Genomic DNA, 17,139 nt, shown 5'->3' on the forward strand with positions numbered 1-17,139 from the left:
TAGAAACTTGGCTTCAATAATATTAGATACTTTTTTTGGGTTTCCCATAAAAGATCTGGAGGCCAGCTTACCACTTGCTAATACAGTGGATTTCCTGCTATTCTCAAAATTCTCACTGTTCTACTTTGGAAAGTGAGGGTAAGGGCTCGGGTCTGGACCTCTATCTTCATCCTCAATCCTAGCCAAAATACTTTGATCTGTTACATAGATAATTCTTCTTTATGAGATTTCCCTTGGAAAAAACAGTCCTGCAGTTAGTTTTAAAACTGTTGTTCCAGGGTATCCTGGGAACCTTGGAGCCTCCATCTTTGGCTATGTGTCTTTTTCTGAAATTAGAGCAGCAGTAGCAGGTATTTATTTCTGAAGCAATGCCTACATACCTCATCAATTTTAGGGACCTATTAAGCTATTCCTTCTGGCCCTTAGGCCCTTCTCTAATAGACCTTAGCTTCAGAGGGACTATGAGCACTGTAAAATCACATGTAGAATTCTTGCAAATATGTGTTTAAAAAAATTAAACAAGAATACCAAGGTCGTTCTGCTTAAATGTAAGCAGCAAGGGTGGCTGTGGGTATTTACTTGTTAATTCAACAAAAACCTATTGAGTGCCTGCTATTATGTGTTAGGCACGTGTTAGACATAGAAAATCCAGAAGTGAAGTTTGTGTTCTAGTATTCCTGCCTTCCTCTCAGAAGCTTTCCAGTTCTCATAGGAATGGTAGGTTTAGAACCCAGAGTGCTGAACTTTACGATGAGTAAGAAGTAGCTTTAAACTGAAGATGGTATGCCTAGCCCTCTCTGCTGATAATATTAGGGAGCTTCATTGGACCACTGCTTGCCACATCTGTAAGTCACCTGTCCTGAAGCTGTTGCTGTCTCTTCTCCAGGCTTGTCAGTGATATCTGTCTGTCTTCTTCAGACAGGAACAGGGTTCCAGTCAGATTCGACTATGCTTACAGGTCCTGAGAGCCATTCAGAAACTGGCCCGTGAGTCATCTCTCATGGCCCGAGAAACCTGGGAAGTCTTACTGTTGTTTCTTCTGCAGATTAATGACATACTTCTGGCCCCACCAACTGTTCAAGGTTTGTTTATTTATTTATTTATTTATTTTTCTGATTCATTTCTGAGCTCCAAATACAGTTCATCTTTAAACTCAGTGAGTGGTAGACTCATTGGGGATTTAAATTTTGGCATAACGGTTTACAAACGAAGATTAACAGTTCTTAGAATGGAAACCCTCAGGCACAATATAACTTTAGCACTAATGAAGTTATTTTACCTTCAGTAATGATTTTGCTAATATAGGGAGGGACTCAGTGAATTTTGCATGTTTGATAATGATGGGAACAGTAGCTTGTTTAATAGGATAGGCCGGGCGCAGTGCCTCACCCCTATAATTCCAGCACTTTGGGAGGCCAAGGTGGGTGGATCACCTGAAGTCAGGAGTTTGAGACCAGCCTGGCCAACATAGTGAAACCTCATCTCTACTAAAAATGCCAAAAGTAGCCGGGCATGGTGGTGGACGCCTGTAATCCCAGCTACTTGGGAGGCTGAGACAGGAGAATCACTTGAACCCAGGAGGCAGAGGTTGCAGTGAGCCAAGATCATGCTGTTGTACTCCAGCCTGGGCAACCAGAGCAAAACTCTGTCTCAAAAAAAAAAAAAGTTAGGATAGAGCCTATGTAAGAAACAACTGGCCGGGCGTGGTGACTCACACCTGTAATCCCAGCACTTTGAGAGGCCGAGGCAGGCGGATCATCTGAGTCATGAGTTCGAGACCAGCCTGGCCAACATGGTGAAACCCCATCTCTTCTAAAAGTACAAAAATTAGCCAGGTGTGGTGGTGGGCGCCTGTAATCCCAGCTACTCAGGAGGCGGAGGCAGGAGAATTGCTTGAACCTGGGAAGCGGAGGTTGTAGTGACCCAAGATCGTGTCACTGCACTCCAGCCTGGGCGACGAGCAAGACACCGTCTCAAAAAAAAGAAATAACTAACCAATTAAATTAGAGCCTATAGATAATGTATTACAAAGTAGTTATCAAAGTAGAGTCTGAAAACTTGATAGTGACAGAAGATATTTTACTCAGCAAATGAAACTTCCAAAGTCTTGTAACTGTTCTATTTGGAAGTGTGCCAGTTTGCCATTCATTAGCTAGCCATTAAAATGCCTCTAGTTTTATAAGACTTTACAGTGTATTTCAGAATCCCTGCTTTGTATATAGCACAATGTATATAAACTATAAGTTGATCATCTAGTTCCAAGTTCTCTTGTTGCTTATTCATCGGTGTACTCTGTTTACTAACACACATGACTGTGCTTGTGTTCTCAGATGCAGTGTTCAGGGAAATATCTAAAAGGAAGCATGGAATTTCACTGTGGGAAGGGATGCAATGATAGGAATACTCTGTCTGGTATTGACAATAGCTGGCCAGTCATTGATTCATCACCTCTCTACTACTTACTCCCCATGCCAAGGATCTCAACAGCATGAGGCAGACAATTCATCCCCTTCTTGGGCTCTTTGTTGTTGAAACTTTGGTTTTGCTCATTTGAAACACACATTCTTATAACTTTTCCTGTGAGTCCCAACTTTGCCTTCTGGAGCTGTGCAGTGTAAAGACCACTGCTGTTTTTCCACCTGGTTCCAGGACTTAGAACAGGGGAACAGCCCCATTTTCATGGTTAAGGCTCTGTCCTTCCCAACACCAGTCCTTTTGCTCCATTATTTGTTTCTCTCTCTCTCTCTTCTCTCTCCCCCACTTGAAGGGTGGCTTTCAAATACTTGGAGCATTGTATGGCAAAGTTTGGAGGTAAAAAGACATGGGTGTTTGTTGTGATTCCTTCACTTACTGGCTGCATGAAGTTGAAGAAGTTGCTTAAACTCTCTGAATCTAGGTTTTCTCATCTTCAAAATGGGTATAATTAGTAGTTGGTATTAGGTATTACAGATACCTATCCTGCAGAATTAATGTGAGGATTATATGAGGTCATTTGTATGAACTATTTGGCATAGAAACTGACTCATAGTAGTCAGTCAACATAGTCAGTCATCCTTTACCTTCTCCCCTGTGTCCCCCTGTCCCCCTTGCTGGAGGATTAAGGCCTTCAATAAGAATTGAACAGGACAACTTGAAATCTTTCAAAGTAGAAATTTTTTGATGTATCTATGATTTTGGGCACAGGAACTCCTAAGCATTACTTCTCATTTTTACTATTAAATGATTATTTGAAAGTCAAAACTTAACATTGCACTTATTTTAATTTTTTGACCAGTTCTCCCACATCAGTGACTTAAAGATTCTACTTTAAAAGTAAGTTTGCCAAAGATGTGTTTTCTTTTCGTTGGTAAGGTGGCATTGCTGAGAATCTAGCAGAGAAGTTGATTGGTGTTCTCTTTGAGGTGTGGTTACTAGCTTGTACTCGGTGCTTCCCAACACCTCCTTATTGGAAAACAGCCAAGGAGATGGTGGCTAACTGGAGGCATCACCCAGCAGTGGTGGAGCAGTGGAGCAAGGTCATTTGTGCGCTCACTTCCAGGTAGGTTATTGTCACTGCCCTGCCTTCCTTCAACCCCTGTCTGACCTTAGGCAGCTTTCTGGCATTCAGGAATACATTGTAACAAAGGCTGGGCCTGTTATTACTGTACTTTAGATACAGAATTGAACCACTTTTTAAACATAGATATAACAGTTTGGCTAGTGCCTGTTTAAAACCTTTCAGAATAATCAAGTATTCTTGAGAAACAGATAAATGTTATACGCTACTTCCCCCACAAAAAAAAATTCCACTCTTATTTTGATTACTAAAATATGCATAATCATTATTTTAAAGAAACAAACCATAGAAAGGTATAATAGAAAAGTTCTCCTGAAATCCTACCATGTATATTTATATATAATTTTACAGAAATGGGACCATACTATAAATGCTACTTTGTAACCAAAGTAGGCAGTTTTTTAATAATAATAATGTTACCTTTTTGCCATTTATATATAATACCATCACTGTTTGGAAAGTACACTCTTAGGTTCATTTTTTCACACTTATTTTTTCATTTCAATCCTGATTTTAATATGCAGGCATACCTTGTTTTATTGTACTTCACTGTATTGAGCTTCATAGATACCATGTTTTTTGTTTTTTTTTTTTCAAATTGAAGGGTTGTGGCAACCCTGCATCAAGCAAGTCTTTTGGTGCCATTTTTCCAACAGCATGTGCTCACTTTGTGCCTCTGTCATATGTTGGTAATTCTTGTGTATTTCAGACTTTTAAATTACAATTATCTGTTATGGTGACCTGTGATCAGTGATCTTTGATATTACCATTGTCGTTGTTTTAGAGTGCCACATACTACACCTATATAAAATGGTGAACTTTATCGATCAATGTTGTTTGTGTTCTGACAGCTCCACTGACCAGCTGTTTCCCATTCTTTCCCACTCTTCAGACACAATAATACTGAAATTAGGCCAATTAGTAACTATAATGGCCTCAAAGTGTTCGAGTGAAAGGAATAGTTGCATGTCTCTCACTTTAAATCAAAAGCTAGAAATGATTAAGTTTAGTTAGAAAGGTGTGTTGAAAGCCGAAATAGGCTGAAAGCTAGGACTCTTGCACCAAATGGTTAGCCAAGTTGTGAATGCAAAGGAAAAGTTCTTGAAGAAAATTAAAAGTGCTATACCACTGAACACAGGAATGATAAGAAAGCAAAACAGGCTTATTTATGATATGGAGAAAGTTTGAGTGGTCTAGATGGGAGATCAAACCAGTCACAACATTTTTTTAAGCCAAAGCCTAATTCAGAGCAAGGCCTAACTGTCTTCAGTTCTGTGAAGGCTGTGAGAGGTAAGGAAGCTGCAGAAGAAAACTTAGGAACAGGCTGAGGTTGGTTCATGAGGTTTAAGGAAAGAAACCATGTCTATAACGTGAAAGTGCAAGCTGAAGCAGCGAGTGTGATGGAGAAGCTGCAGCAAGTGATCCCGATGATCTAGCTAAGATCATTGATGAAGGTGGCATCACCAAACAACAGATTTTCAGTGTGCATTAAACAGTCGTGTATTGGAAGAAGACACCATCTAGGACTTCTATAGCTAGAGAGGAGAAGTCAGTGCCTGGCAAGCTGAAGCCAGTGCTCATTCACTATTTGGAAAATCCTAGGGCCCTTAAGAATGATGTTAAATTTGTGCTCGCCTTGGCAGCCCATATACTAAGAATGATGTTACATTTATTCTGGCTGTGTGCAATGGCTCATGCCTGTAATCCCAGCACTTTGGGAGTAAGAGATGGGCAGATTACTTGAGCTCAGGAGTTTGAGACCGCCCTGGGCAACTTGGCAAAACCCCGTCTCTACAAAAAATAAAAAAAATAGCCAGGTATGGTGGCTTGTGCCTGTAGAACTCGCCTCCAAAGTTCAAGTGATTCTTGTGCCTTAGCCTCCCAAGTAGCTGGGATTACAGAGGTGTGCCACCACACCCTGCTAGTTTTTGTATTTTTAGTAGAGATGGGGTTTCACCATGTTGGTCTCAAATTCCTGGCCTCAAAACAGTCCACCCATCTCAGCCTCCTAAAGTGCTTGGATTACAGGCATGATCCACTGCGCCCAGCCTGACTTTCAAATCTTGTTTAAGAAATAGAGTTGACCCTTGAACAACATATATTTGAACTGTGTGGGTCCACTTATATGTAGTGGAAACTATTTTTTGAGATTTGAGACAATTTGAAAAAATGTGCACCATGTAGCCTAGATATATTGAAAAAAGAAAAAAAAGGTATGTCATGTGCATAAAATATATGTACATGCTAGTCTTATATTGTTTACTACCATAAAATATACACAAATGTGTTATACTAAATTAAAATTTATTAAAACTTATGCATACAGATGCTTATAGACTATACATGATACCATTTGCAGTAATGTAAACAACAGGTAAAGAAGTGTAAACATAAAAGCTACAGTATAAATCGTAATTGCATAAAATTAACTGTGGTACATACTCTACTACTGTAATAATTTTGTAGCCACTTCCTGTTGCTATTGCAGTGAGCTCAAGTGTTGTGAACATTCACCTAAAACCCCATGTGACACTAATCGTCTCTGCTTGAGCAGTTAATCTCTCCAGTAAATAATGTATCTCAGTAAAAAGTGATGTCTCAGTTTTCATTTATTTTTCATCATATTTAATACAATACTGTAAACCTGGAATAAATAATACCATGGGACCCATATGAAGTGCCATTAGTAGTTCTGGAAGTGCTCCCAAGAAGCAGAGAAAACTCATAACATTATAAGAAAAAGTTGAATTGCTTGATACGTTCTGTTGTTTGAGGTCTGCAGCTGTGGTCACCTGCCATTTCAGGTAGACAATTGATTTTGTGAAAAGATGACGTAAACTTATGGTGTCAGTAAACACAGTACAGTGTTGTAAATGTGTTTTCTCTTTTATATGACTTTTTTTTTTTTTTGAGACAGAGTCTCACTTTGTCACCTAGTCTGCAGTGCAGTGGTACAATCTCAGCTCACTGCAACCTCCGCCTCACTGCAGCCTCTGCCTCTCAGGCTCAAGTGATTCTCGTGCCTCAGCCTCCTGAGTAGCTGGGATTACAGGCGTGAGCCACCATGCCCAGCTAATTTTTTAGTATTTTTAGTAGAGTCAGGATTTCTCCGTGTTGGCCAGGCTGGTCTCTAACTCCAGGCCTCATGTGAGCCTCCCCGCCTCTGCCTTCGAAAGTGCTGGGATTACAGGCATGAGCCACTGTGCATGGCCCTTTTAAATAATTTTTTAAAGACCGGGTCTTGCTGGGTTGCCCAGGCTAGAGTGTAATGGCTGTTCATAGGTGTGATCATAGTGCACTACACTCTTAAGCTCCTGGGCTCAAGCTATTTAGGTTGGTGCAAAAGTAATTGCAGCTTTTGCCATATTTTAATTACTTTTGTACTGACACAGTATCTTCTGCCTCAAGCCTTCCAAGTAGCTGGAACTATGAGTGTGCCACTGCATCTGATTTTCCGTATGATTTTCTTTGTAACATTTTATTTAGCTTTCTTTATTGTAAGAATACCATATATAATACACATACAAAATATGTGTTAATTGTTTGTTATTGGTAAGGCTTCTTTTTTTTTTTTTTTTTTTTTTGTGAGACGGAGTCTCGCTCTGCCGCCCAGGCTGGAGTGCAGTGGCCGGATCTCAGCTCACTGCAAGCTCCGCCTCCCGGGTTCACGCCATTCTCCTGCCTCAGCCTCCCGAGTAGCTGGGACTACAGGTGCCCGCCACGGCGCCCGGCTAGTTTTTTGTATTTTTTTTAGTAGAGACGGGGTTTCACCGTGTTAGCCAGGAGGGTCTCAATCTCCTGACCTCATGATCCGCCCGTCTCGGCCTCCCAAAGTGCTGGGATTACAGGCTTGAGCCACCACGCCCGGCCTGGTAAGGCTTCTGATTAGATTAGTAGTTAAGTTTTTGGGGAGTCAAACATTATACATAGAGTTTTCAACTGTATGAGGGGCCAGCACCTCTAGTTCCTATGTTGTTCAAGGGTCAACTGTACATTTTGTAAGGCTATAGCTGCCATATCAGCATTAACAGGACTTTGGAAGAAGTTGATTCCAACCCTAATGAATGATTATGAGGGGTTCAAAGCTTCAATGGAAGAAGTCACTGCAGATGAGGTGGAGAAGTAGCAAGAGAACTACGATTAGAAGTATAGCCCAAAGAGATGACTAATTGCTCCAGTGTTATGATAAAACTAATGGTGAGAAGTCTTACGGATGAGCAAAGAAAATAGTTTCCTGAGGTGGAATCTACTCCTGGTGTAGATGCCATGAACATTGTTGAAATGACAGCAAAGTATATAGAATATTACATAAGCTTAATTGGTAAAGTAATGGCAGAGTTTGAGAGGATTCACTCCAATTTTGAAATAAGTCCTACTGTGGGTAAAATGCTGTGAAATGGCATTGCATGCCACAGATAAATTTTTTTGTGAAAATAAGAGTCAGTCCATGTGGCACACTTTATTGTTTTAGTTTTTAAAACTGCCACAGCCACCCCGGCTGTCAACAATCACCATCCTGATCAGTCTGCAGCCATCAATGAGGCAATACCCTCTACCAGTGAAAAGATGACTCTAGATGACACAAACAAATGGAAAAACATTCCATGTTCATGGTTTAGAAGAATCAATATCATTAAAATGACCATACTGCCCATAGCAATCTACAGATTCAACACTGTTCCTATCAAACTACCAGTGCCATTTTTTCACGTAACTAGGAAAAAACCTATTCTAAAATTCATATTGGAACCAAAAAAGAGCTCTAATAGCCAAAGCAATCCTAAAGCAAAAAGAACAAAGCTGGAGGCATCACATTACCCAACTTCAAACTATACTACAGGGCTACAATCCCCAAAACAGCATGGTACTAGTACAAAAATAGATACATAAACTAATGGAACAGAATAGAGAACCCAGAAGTAAAGCTTCATAACTACAGCCATCTGATCTTTGACAGAGTCAGTAAAAACAAGCAATGGGGAAAGGACTCTCTATTCAATAAATAGTGCAGGGTTAGCTGGCTAACCATATGCAGAAGAATGAAACTGGACTCCTACCTTTCACCATATACAAAAATTAACTCACGATGGATTAAAGATTTAAATGTAATGCCTCAAACTATAAGAATACTAGAAGAAAACCTAGGAAACACTATTCTGGACATTTGCCTTGGGAAGGAATTTATGACTCAGTCCTCAAAAGTAATTGCAACAAAAACAGTTGACAAGTGGTACCTAATTAAACAAAAGAGTTTCTGCACATAAAAGAAACTATCAGCAGAGTAAACGGAAAACCTACAGAATAGGAGAAAATATTCACAAATTATGCATCTGACAGAGATCCGATATCCAGAATCTATAAGGAACTTAAAACAATTGAACAAGCAAAAAACAACCCCATTAAAAAACAGGCAGCAGACATGAACAGACACTTATCAAAAGAAGACATACAAGTGGCCAACAAACATTATGAAAAAATGCTCCATATTACTAATCATCAAACAAATGCAAATCAAAATCACAGTGAGATACCACCTCACACTAGGCAGAATGGGTATTACTAAAATGTCAAAAACACAGTAGATGCTGGCAAGACTGCAGAGAAAAGGGAATGCTTATAAACTCTGCTGGTGGGAATGTAAATTAGTTCCAGCTACTGTGGAAAGCAATTGGGAGATTTCTCAAAGAACTTAAAATACGACTACCACTCAGCCCAGCCATCCCGTTGCTGGGTATATATCCAAAAGAAAACAAATGATGCTACCAAAAAGACACATGCACTCTTATATATTGCAGCACGATTCACAATAGCAAGGACATGGAATCAACGTAGATGCCCGTCGGTGGTAGACTGGGTAAAGAAAATGTGGCACATATGCACCATGGCATACTATGCAGCCATGAAAAAGAATTAATTATGTCCTTTGCAGCAACATGGATGCAGCTTGAAGCCATTATCCTAAGTGAATTAACACAGGAACAGAAAACCAAGTATCACATGTTCTCACTTATAAGTGAGAGCTAAACACTGGACGTAAAACTCATAGACATAAAGATGACAACATTAGAAACTGAGGACTACTGGTAGGGGAAGAGAAGCAGCGTTGAAAAGCCCAGATGATGGGATTATTTGTACCCCAAACCTCAGTGTCATGCAGTATACCCAGATAGTCTGCACATGTACCTCCTGAATCTAAAATAAAAGTTGGAAAGTTTTAAAAAGGGAAAAGATTATGACTTGCTGAAAGCACAGATGATTATTAGCATCTTTCAGCAGTAAAATATTAATTTTTTTTTTTTTTTTTTGAGACGGAGTCTTGCTCTGTCGCCGGGGCTGGAGTGCAGTGGCCGGATCTCAGCTCACTGCAAGCTCCGCCTCCCGGGTTCACGCCATTCTCCTGCCTCAGTCTCCCGAGTAGCTGGGACTACAGGCGCCCGCCACCTCGCCCGGCTAGTTTTTTGTATTTTTTAGTAGAGACGGGGTTTCACCGTGTTAGCCAGGATGGTCTCGATCTCTTGACCTCATGATCCGCCCGTCTCGGCCTCCCAAAGTGCTGGGATTACAGGCTTGAGCCACCGCGCCCGGCCAAATATTAATATTTTTAAATTAAGGATATACATTGATTTTTAAAGATATAATCCTATTGCATACTTAATCGACTATAGTATAGTCCAAACATAGCTTTTATATGCATTGAGAAACCAAAAAAACGTGCATGACTTGCTTTTTGCAATATTTGTTTTATTAGGGTAGTGTGAAACAACCTGCAAGATCTCCAAGGTATACCTGTGTAACTCTAGATATAGATAAGGGTTCTTTAAAAAATATAATACCCTTATCACACCTAAAAAAGTTGACAGTGCTTTAATATCAGTTAGCCAATCGGTGTTCAAATTTTCAGGTACAGTTGGTCCTCTGTGGGTTCTGTATCCATGGACACAGCCAATCAGAAATCAAAAATATTTGGCAAAAAATTTCACAAAATTCCAAAGAGTAAAAATTGAATTTGCCTTCTACTGAGTACTGCACTGAATCTGTGCGAATGAAGGGATGTGTATGCATTGTATTAGGTATTATAAGTAATCTTGAGATGATTTAAAGTATATCGGAAGATGTGTGTAGGTTATATGCAAATACTAAATTATTTTATGTAAGGGGACTTGAGCATCCATGGATTTTGGCATCTGAGGGGTGTCCTGCATCAATCCCCCATAATACTGAAGGACAACTGTATAGGTTTCTGCTGTCTTTCTTTTTTTGACAGAGTTTCTTACTCGGTCACCCAGGCTGGAATGCAATGGTGCAATCACAGCTTACTGCAGTCTTAATCTCCTAGGCTCAAGTGATCCTCCTGCTTCAGCCACCTGAGTAGCTGGGACTGCAGGCGTGCACCACCATGCTTGGCTAATTTTTATATTTCTGGTCAAGATGGGGTTCCTCCATGTTGTCCAGTCTGGCCTTGAACACCTGGGCTCAAGCAGTCCTCTTGCCTTGGCCTCCCAAAGTGCTGGAATTACAGGCCTGAGCCACCACAACAGGCCTAGGTTTCTACTTTATTTTTCTTTGCAATTTTTTTGTTGAAGAAACTGGGTTGTCTTACAGAGTGTTTCACATTCTGGATTTTTCCAATTACGTCCACACTGTTAATTTAACATATTCCTCAGCCCCGCTGTATTTCCTGTAAACTGGTAGTTAGATCTAGAGTCTTGATCTCATTCAAGTTTGACGGGGGGCAAAAAGAGGGGGTGACAGGAACAAAAACTTTGTAGGTAGTATTATGTATCAGAAGGTAGACTTCTCTTTTTCTGAGTTAATAAAATGTTTAGATCTTTATTATTATTTAAACTAAAAAACGAAGCTTTGGAATATTTTGTTGATTCTCGTATATCACAGACAACATCAATATTATGAATCTAGCCATGAGTGATGGCTCATACCTGTAATCCCAGCACTTTGGGAGGCTGAGGCAGGACAATTGCTTTAAAAAAATTATGAATCTGTTTTTAAGTAATGCTTTTATCTTGATTGTAATAACAGTACATGCTTATAATAGAAAATTTGGAAAATGTAGGGACAAATACCTATCATTTAGAGCCAACCCATGTTAACATTTTAATGTATTTTTTCCATTTAGTTCCCTTTTTAAAAATACCAGTTTGAAATTATTCTATATTATAATGTCTGCTTTTTTCATTTGATGTCTGATTCTTGTCACTTTAGTTACACATACTTTTTCTCATAAAATAGCTGTTGAGATCATATTTTTAATGGTTTTGCAGTTTTCCATTATATAATTGGAATATAATTCATTTAATAATTGCCAGCCGGGTGCGGTGGCTCAAGCCTGTAATCCCAGCACTTTGGGAGGCCAAGATGGGCGGATCACGAGGTCAGGAGATCGAGACCATCCTGGCTAACACGGTGAAACCCCGTCTATACTAAAAAAAAAAAACTACAAAAAACTAGCCGGGTGAGGTGGCGGGCGCCTGTAGTCCCAGCTACTCGGGAGGCTGAGGCAGGAGAATGGCGTGAACCCGGGAGGCGGAGCTTGCAGTGAGCTGAGATCCGGCCACTGCACTCCAGTCTGGGTGGCAGAGCGAGACTCCATCTCAAAAAAAAAAAAAAAAAATTGCCTTGTTATTGTTGTTGTTATTTTTGTTTTTTTGAGGCAAGGTCTTGCTCTGTTGTCTAGGCTGGAGTACGGTGGTGTGATCAGGACTCATAGCAGCCTCAACCTCCCCAGGCTCAAGCGATCCTCTCACCTCAGCCTCCCGGGGCAGCTGGGAGCTACAGGTGCATGCCACCATGCCCAGATAATTTTTGTATTTTTTGTAAAGATGAGGTTTTGCATATTGGTCAAGCAGGCCTCAAGCCCCTGGACTCAAGTGATCCACTAGACTTGGCCTCCCATAGTGCTGGGATTGCAGGCGTGAGCCACTGTGCCAGCGTTGTTGTTTTTTCTTTCTTTTGAGATATGGTCTTGCACTGTTGCCCAGGGTGGAGTGCAGTGGTGCAGTCATGGCTCTTTGCAGACTCAAACTCCTGACCTCAAGCAATCCTCCCATCTTCCCCTGCTGTTTTGATATTTATGTTGTTCCCATTGTTTTATTTAAAAAATATTGGTGATATGAATGCTTTATACATAGTCTTTATATGTATTCTGATTATATTATCTCTAGATAGAGAATAATTGAGTTAAAGGGCTTTGAATAGTTGTAATACATTTAGAATATTACTATTAAGTAATTGAGTGGTTGAGTTATTTTTATGGTATGTCAGAAATTCTGAACTTCATCTAAAACTATTATAACTTAGTTATATTGCAGAAATTTGCAGTGAGATGAATCTTTTAAAAAATTTAAATATTGTTTGATTATATAATTATATAAGTATAATTGTATATAAATAGCTATAATTTATAAGTAATATGTAATGTATACATGTGAAACATATATTACATATAAACATATGTCACAGAAAGACAGTTAAAAACTAAGATCACTGACAGCTGAAAAACAAACTAGAACTACAAAATGTGAAGAAATGATACAAAATGATTAACATACCTAACTTATAAAAAGGTCATAAAGAGTAATTCAGAATCACTGAAACACAAATAGAAAAATTAGGCTAGTCAAACCAGAAAGAGAAGAGATGCAAGGAAAAACTTTTAAGAATCAGTTTACAACAGAATAAATGTCCCACAGAACACACGAATGGGGTTGGAAGAGGGATAAGTAAAAAGTGATGAAACTGAACTGAAAAGAATTACTATATAAAAGACAAGGACAGCAGGAAGTAGCAGTATTTTAATAATAATTATTTTATAATTAATTTAAGTATCACATAATTTTCTATAAATAATGTAAGTATCAAATTATTAAATTTATTATCTATAAATAATTTAAGTATCTTAAATAATTTAAAACATTCTTTTTTTGGTATACTTGTTTATTTTACCCAAAAACTCGTGTATCTTGTAAAGAAGATGCTAATAATAACACATGTGTATTACATATAAAATATATACACCAGCATATACTCTCTTCTTCCCAGCTTCTTTCCATTAGAAATCATCTTGGAGGTCTCCAGTTTGTTTTCAATGTGAAATTTTTTTTTTAAATGAACACATAATAGTTGTACATATTTTTGGATTACGTAGTGATGTTTTGATGTATGTATTAAAAATGTATAGTGATTGATCAGAGTAATTAGCATATTCATCGTCCCAAACATAAAAAACTAGAAATCCTCTTTCAGTTTGTCTGTTTTATGAATGAGTTTCCATATGTCTTGTTCACTTATGTGAGGTACACACGTTTCATCTATTTTCATGTTTCTGTGCTTGAGTGTATTTTTCAATCTGTTAAGAAATGGACTCAGTGGTGTGCGTTTATTTTCTAGATTGCTACGCTTTACATATGGGCCTTCATTTCCTCCATTTAAAGTTCCCGATGAAGATGCCAGTCTGATCCCTCCAGAAATGGATAATGAGTGTGTTGCACAGACATGGTTTCGCTTTTTACACATGCTAAGGTATTGTTATTTTATTATTTCATGTGCTATTTACCCAGTAAGTGTCTTAGGGCAGTAACCATGCTATAAGTCTCTTGTTTGAATTCAGAATGTGGACGCTAAGCACCATTCATCAAAGTGTCTTAGGGCAGGAACCATGCTGTAAGTCTCTTGTTTGAATTCAGAATGTGGACGCTAAGCTCCATTCATCAAATGGAACCCTGTTGGACAACAAGCACGTTTCTATCCTGTGCCTCCTGCTCTCCCTGTCCCAGCAGGGTTAGGCTGTCCTCAGCTGCTCTTGGTTTACACTCTCTAGGAACGTGTTCCCTGTGGTAGATGCCACACTTGTTCTCTTGCCTGTTGCTGCAGCCTGGCTGATGATCTTTCTCTTGGGATTTTGTCACATTCTTTGGGGACTGGAGGTTGCTTTGCTCCTCTCTGTGTCCAGCACTGACTGGTCAGTCTGCCTCTCAGAGCCCTCCTCCAAGTGCCTGTTTAAAGTTTCAGTGGGAGAAACACCCTAAAATTTTGCAGAGGGGTATACTGCTACATCCTGCTGTCCCTGTCTTTTATATAGTAATTCTTTTCAGTTCAGTTTCATCACTTTTTACTTATCCCTCTTCCAGCCGCATCTGTGTGCTCTGTGGGACATTTATTTTCGTTGTAAACTGATTCTTAAAGTTTTTCCTTGCATCTCTTCTCTTTCTGATTTGACTAGCCTAATTTTTCTATTTGTGTTTCAGTGATCCTGAATTACTCTTTATGACCTTTTTATAAGTTAGGTATGTTAATCATTTTGTATCATTTCTTCACATTTTGTAGTTCTAGTTTCTGTTTTTCAGCTGTCACTGATCTTAGTTTTTAAATGTCTTTCTGTGATCATTTTCTATTTCTTTTGTGTTCTTTGATCGGATAGTCACCTATGATTTCTTCCAATGTTGTTTCCTTTGTAATAGTAAGTTCTTTTATATACCTCAGGATCTGTCTTTATACACACACACACACACACACACCACACACACGCACGCACGTAATTTGCAGAGATAGGGTCTTCCTACATTGCCCAGGCTGGTCTCAAACTCCTAGACTTAAGCAGTCCACCCACTTCAGCCTCCCAAATTGCTAGGATTGCAGGCATCGAGCCACCGTGCCTGGCCTGGAATTCATCTTTAGTTCACATATTACTTCATTAATTTCTTCATTTATTTTTATGTCAGAGTCACACTCTTAATTATTTTAACTTTATAATATTATTGATATTTAGTAGGCCTAATGTCTTTTTCTCTTTTTCCTTCTCTTAGAGTATTTATCTCTTCTTGCCTGTTTAACATTTCAGATCACTTTTAGAACCAATTTTTCAAGTTACAAAACATAAGCAAACAGAAGGAAAAACCTCAACGAAATCTTCTGGGGTTTGGATTGTGTATTAATTAGGGTAAGGAATATGTTCTGCTTTAGCAAATGAACCTGAAAATCTTTTATAAAGTCTAGAATCAGGACTGGCTCTGTTCACATAGTCGTTCAGGGACCCAGCTGGCAGAGGCTCTTTCATCTTCAACAGATGACTCCATTAGGACCTCAGTGTTGTAAGCAGGAGTTTCGTATCTGACTAGCAGATGGGGAACAGAGAACAAGGAAAATTTTGTGGGAGGGTTTTATGTGTCAGGCCTTGAAGTAATATAAATCACTGTTACTCATATTCCATTAGCCAGAACTCAGACACACATCACACTTAATTGCAAGAGAACAGAGAAGAAAAGAGAAAGTTGTGAACAGCTAGCCAGACTCTGCCAAAGATGAGACTGGTATTAAGCCTGTATTTATATTTAGGAAACGCTGATATCTGATATTGAGTCCGCCTTTCTAAAAGCATGTCTTTTTCTTTTTTCAGAATTTTGCGTATCTTATTGAAATGTTTTACAGCTTTCTTCACAAATATTTTTAATATTTTCTTTACCATTATTTCTAGGTATTTGTTGCTGATGTTGTGAAAAGCTAACTCTTTTCTGCTATTCTGTCTTCTAGATGGTTATTACTGCTGTAAAGAACATTTTTTACTTCATGTTATTTTGTATATTATATATGGCATTTAAAAGATCTCTGAGTATTTCACTGATTCTTCTGAGATACGGACACGTACCTGCAAATAAGAAGTGTCTCTTTTCTAATAATTCATACTTGTTTTGGTGACTAATTAAAATACTTTGGATGCAGTAAGACTTGGACTTGAGTTCAAATTCTGCTAGTTTTTTCTTTGTGAACTTGAACAGTTTATTCTCCCTGTGCCTCAGTTTCTTTTTAATCTACATAATGGGAATAATGATTGTACCATCTCGTTATAAGAATTGAAGAAGAAAAAGCATGTAAAACGGTATGATGCCTAGTGCATGGTAGGTCTTTAAAAGTTGCTATTATTATAGTTATTTCTGTATATTATTTTATGGCATCGTTCAGAACTTCTAGAACACTGTTGAATTAAAGTGATACTGTTTTGGCACCTTTTTTGGTTCTGTTTTTCTTCAGAATGCCTCTAATATATGGAATTTTGAGTAGGATGTTGGTTGTCGATACTACATGTTCTTTTTTATGCTCCTGCTTTCCTAAACAATCAAAAATTTTATTTATTTATTTTTTAATTTTTTTTTTGAGATAGAGTCTCACTTTGTTGCCCAGGCTGGAGTGCAGTGGTGCGATCTCTGCTCACTGCAAGCTGCGCCTCCTGGATACACGCCATTCTCCTGCCTCAGCCTCCTGAGTAGCTGGGACTACAGGCGCCCGCCACCATGCTCAGCTAATTTTTTGTATTTTTTAGTAGAGACGGGGTTTCACTGTGTTAGCCAGGATGGTCTCAATCTCCTGACCTCATGATCCACCTGCCTCAGCCTCCTAGAGTGCTGGGATTATAGGCTTGAGCCACCACATCTGGCCAGCAATTAAAAATTTTTGAAAATAAAGGCTGGGCACAGTGACTCACGCCTGTAATAATAGCACTTTGGGAGGCCAATGCAGGTGGCAAGCTTAGGAGTTCGAGACCAGCCTGGGCAACATGGTGAAACCCATCTCTA

General features: G+C 39.0%; 1 protein-coding gene across 4 annotated transcripts in view; it reads left to right on the top strand.

Annotated features, from left to right (window-relative positions):
* The window catches only part of RALGAPB (Ral GTPase activating protein non-catalytic subunit beta), a 110,959-nt gene that overhangs the window by 29,300 nt on the left and 64,520 nt on the right, over positions 1–17,139 (top strand). For 3 of the 4 annotated variants that reach the window (XM_033186400.1, XM_033186402.1, XM_033186401.1), the window contains exons 4-6: positions 919–1,082; positions 3,352–3,538; positions 13,961–14,092. In XM_033186400.1, coding sequence (XP_033042291.1) covers positions 919–1,082; positions 3,352–3,538; positions 13,961–14,092 — 483 coding nt within the window. Of the gene's footprint in view, positions 1–918; positions 1,083–3,351; positions 3,539–13,960; positions 14,093–17,139 lie in introns of those variants that run through there. The other variant, XM_033186403.1, reaches the window with a different exon arrangement.

This window comes from Trachypithecus francoisi, unplaced genomic scaffold, assembly GCF_009764315.1.
Source record: "Trachypithecus francoisi isolate TF-2019V2 unplaced genomic scaffold, Tfra_2.0 Lachesis_group21, whole genome shotgun sequence".
Taxonomy (NCBI): domain Eukaryota; kingdom Metazoa; phylum Chordata; class Mammalia; order Primates; family Cercopithecidae; genus Trachypithecus; species Trachypithecus francoisi.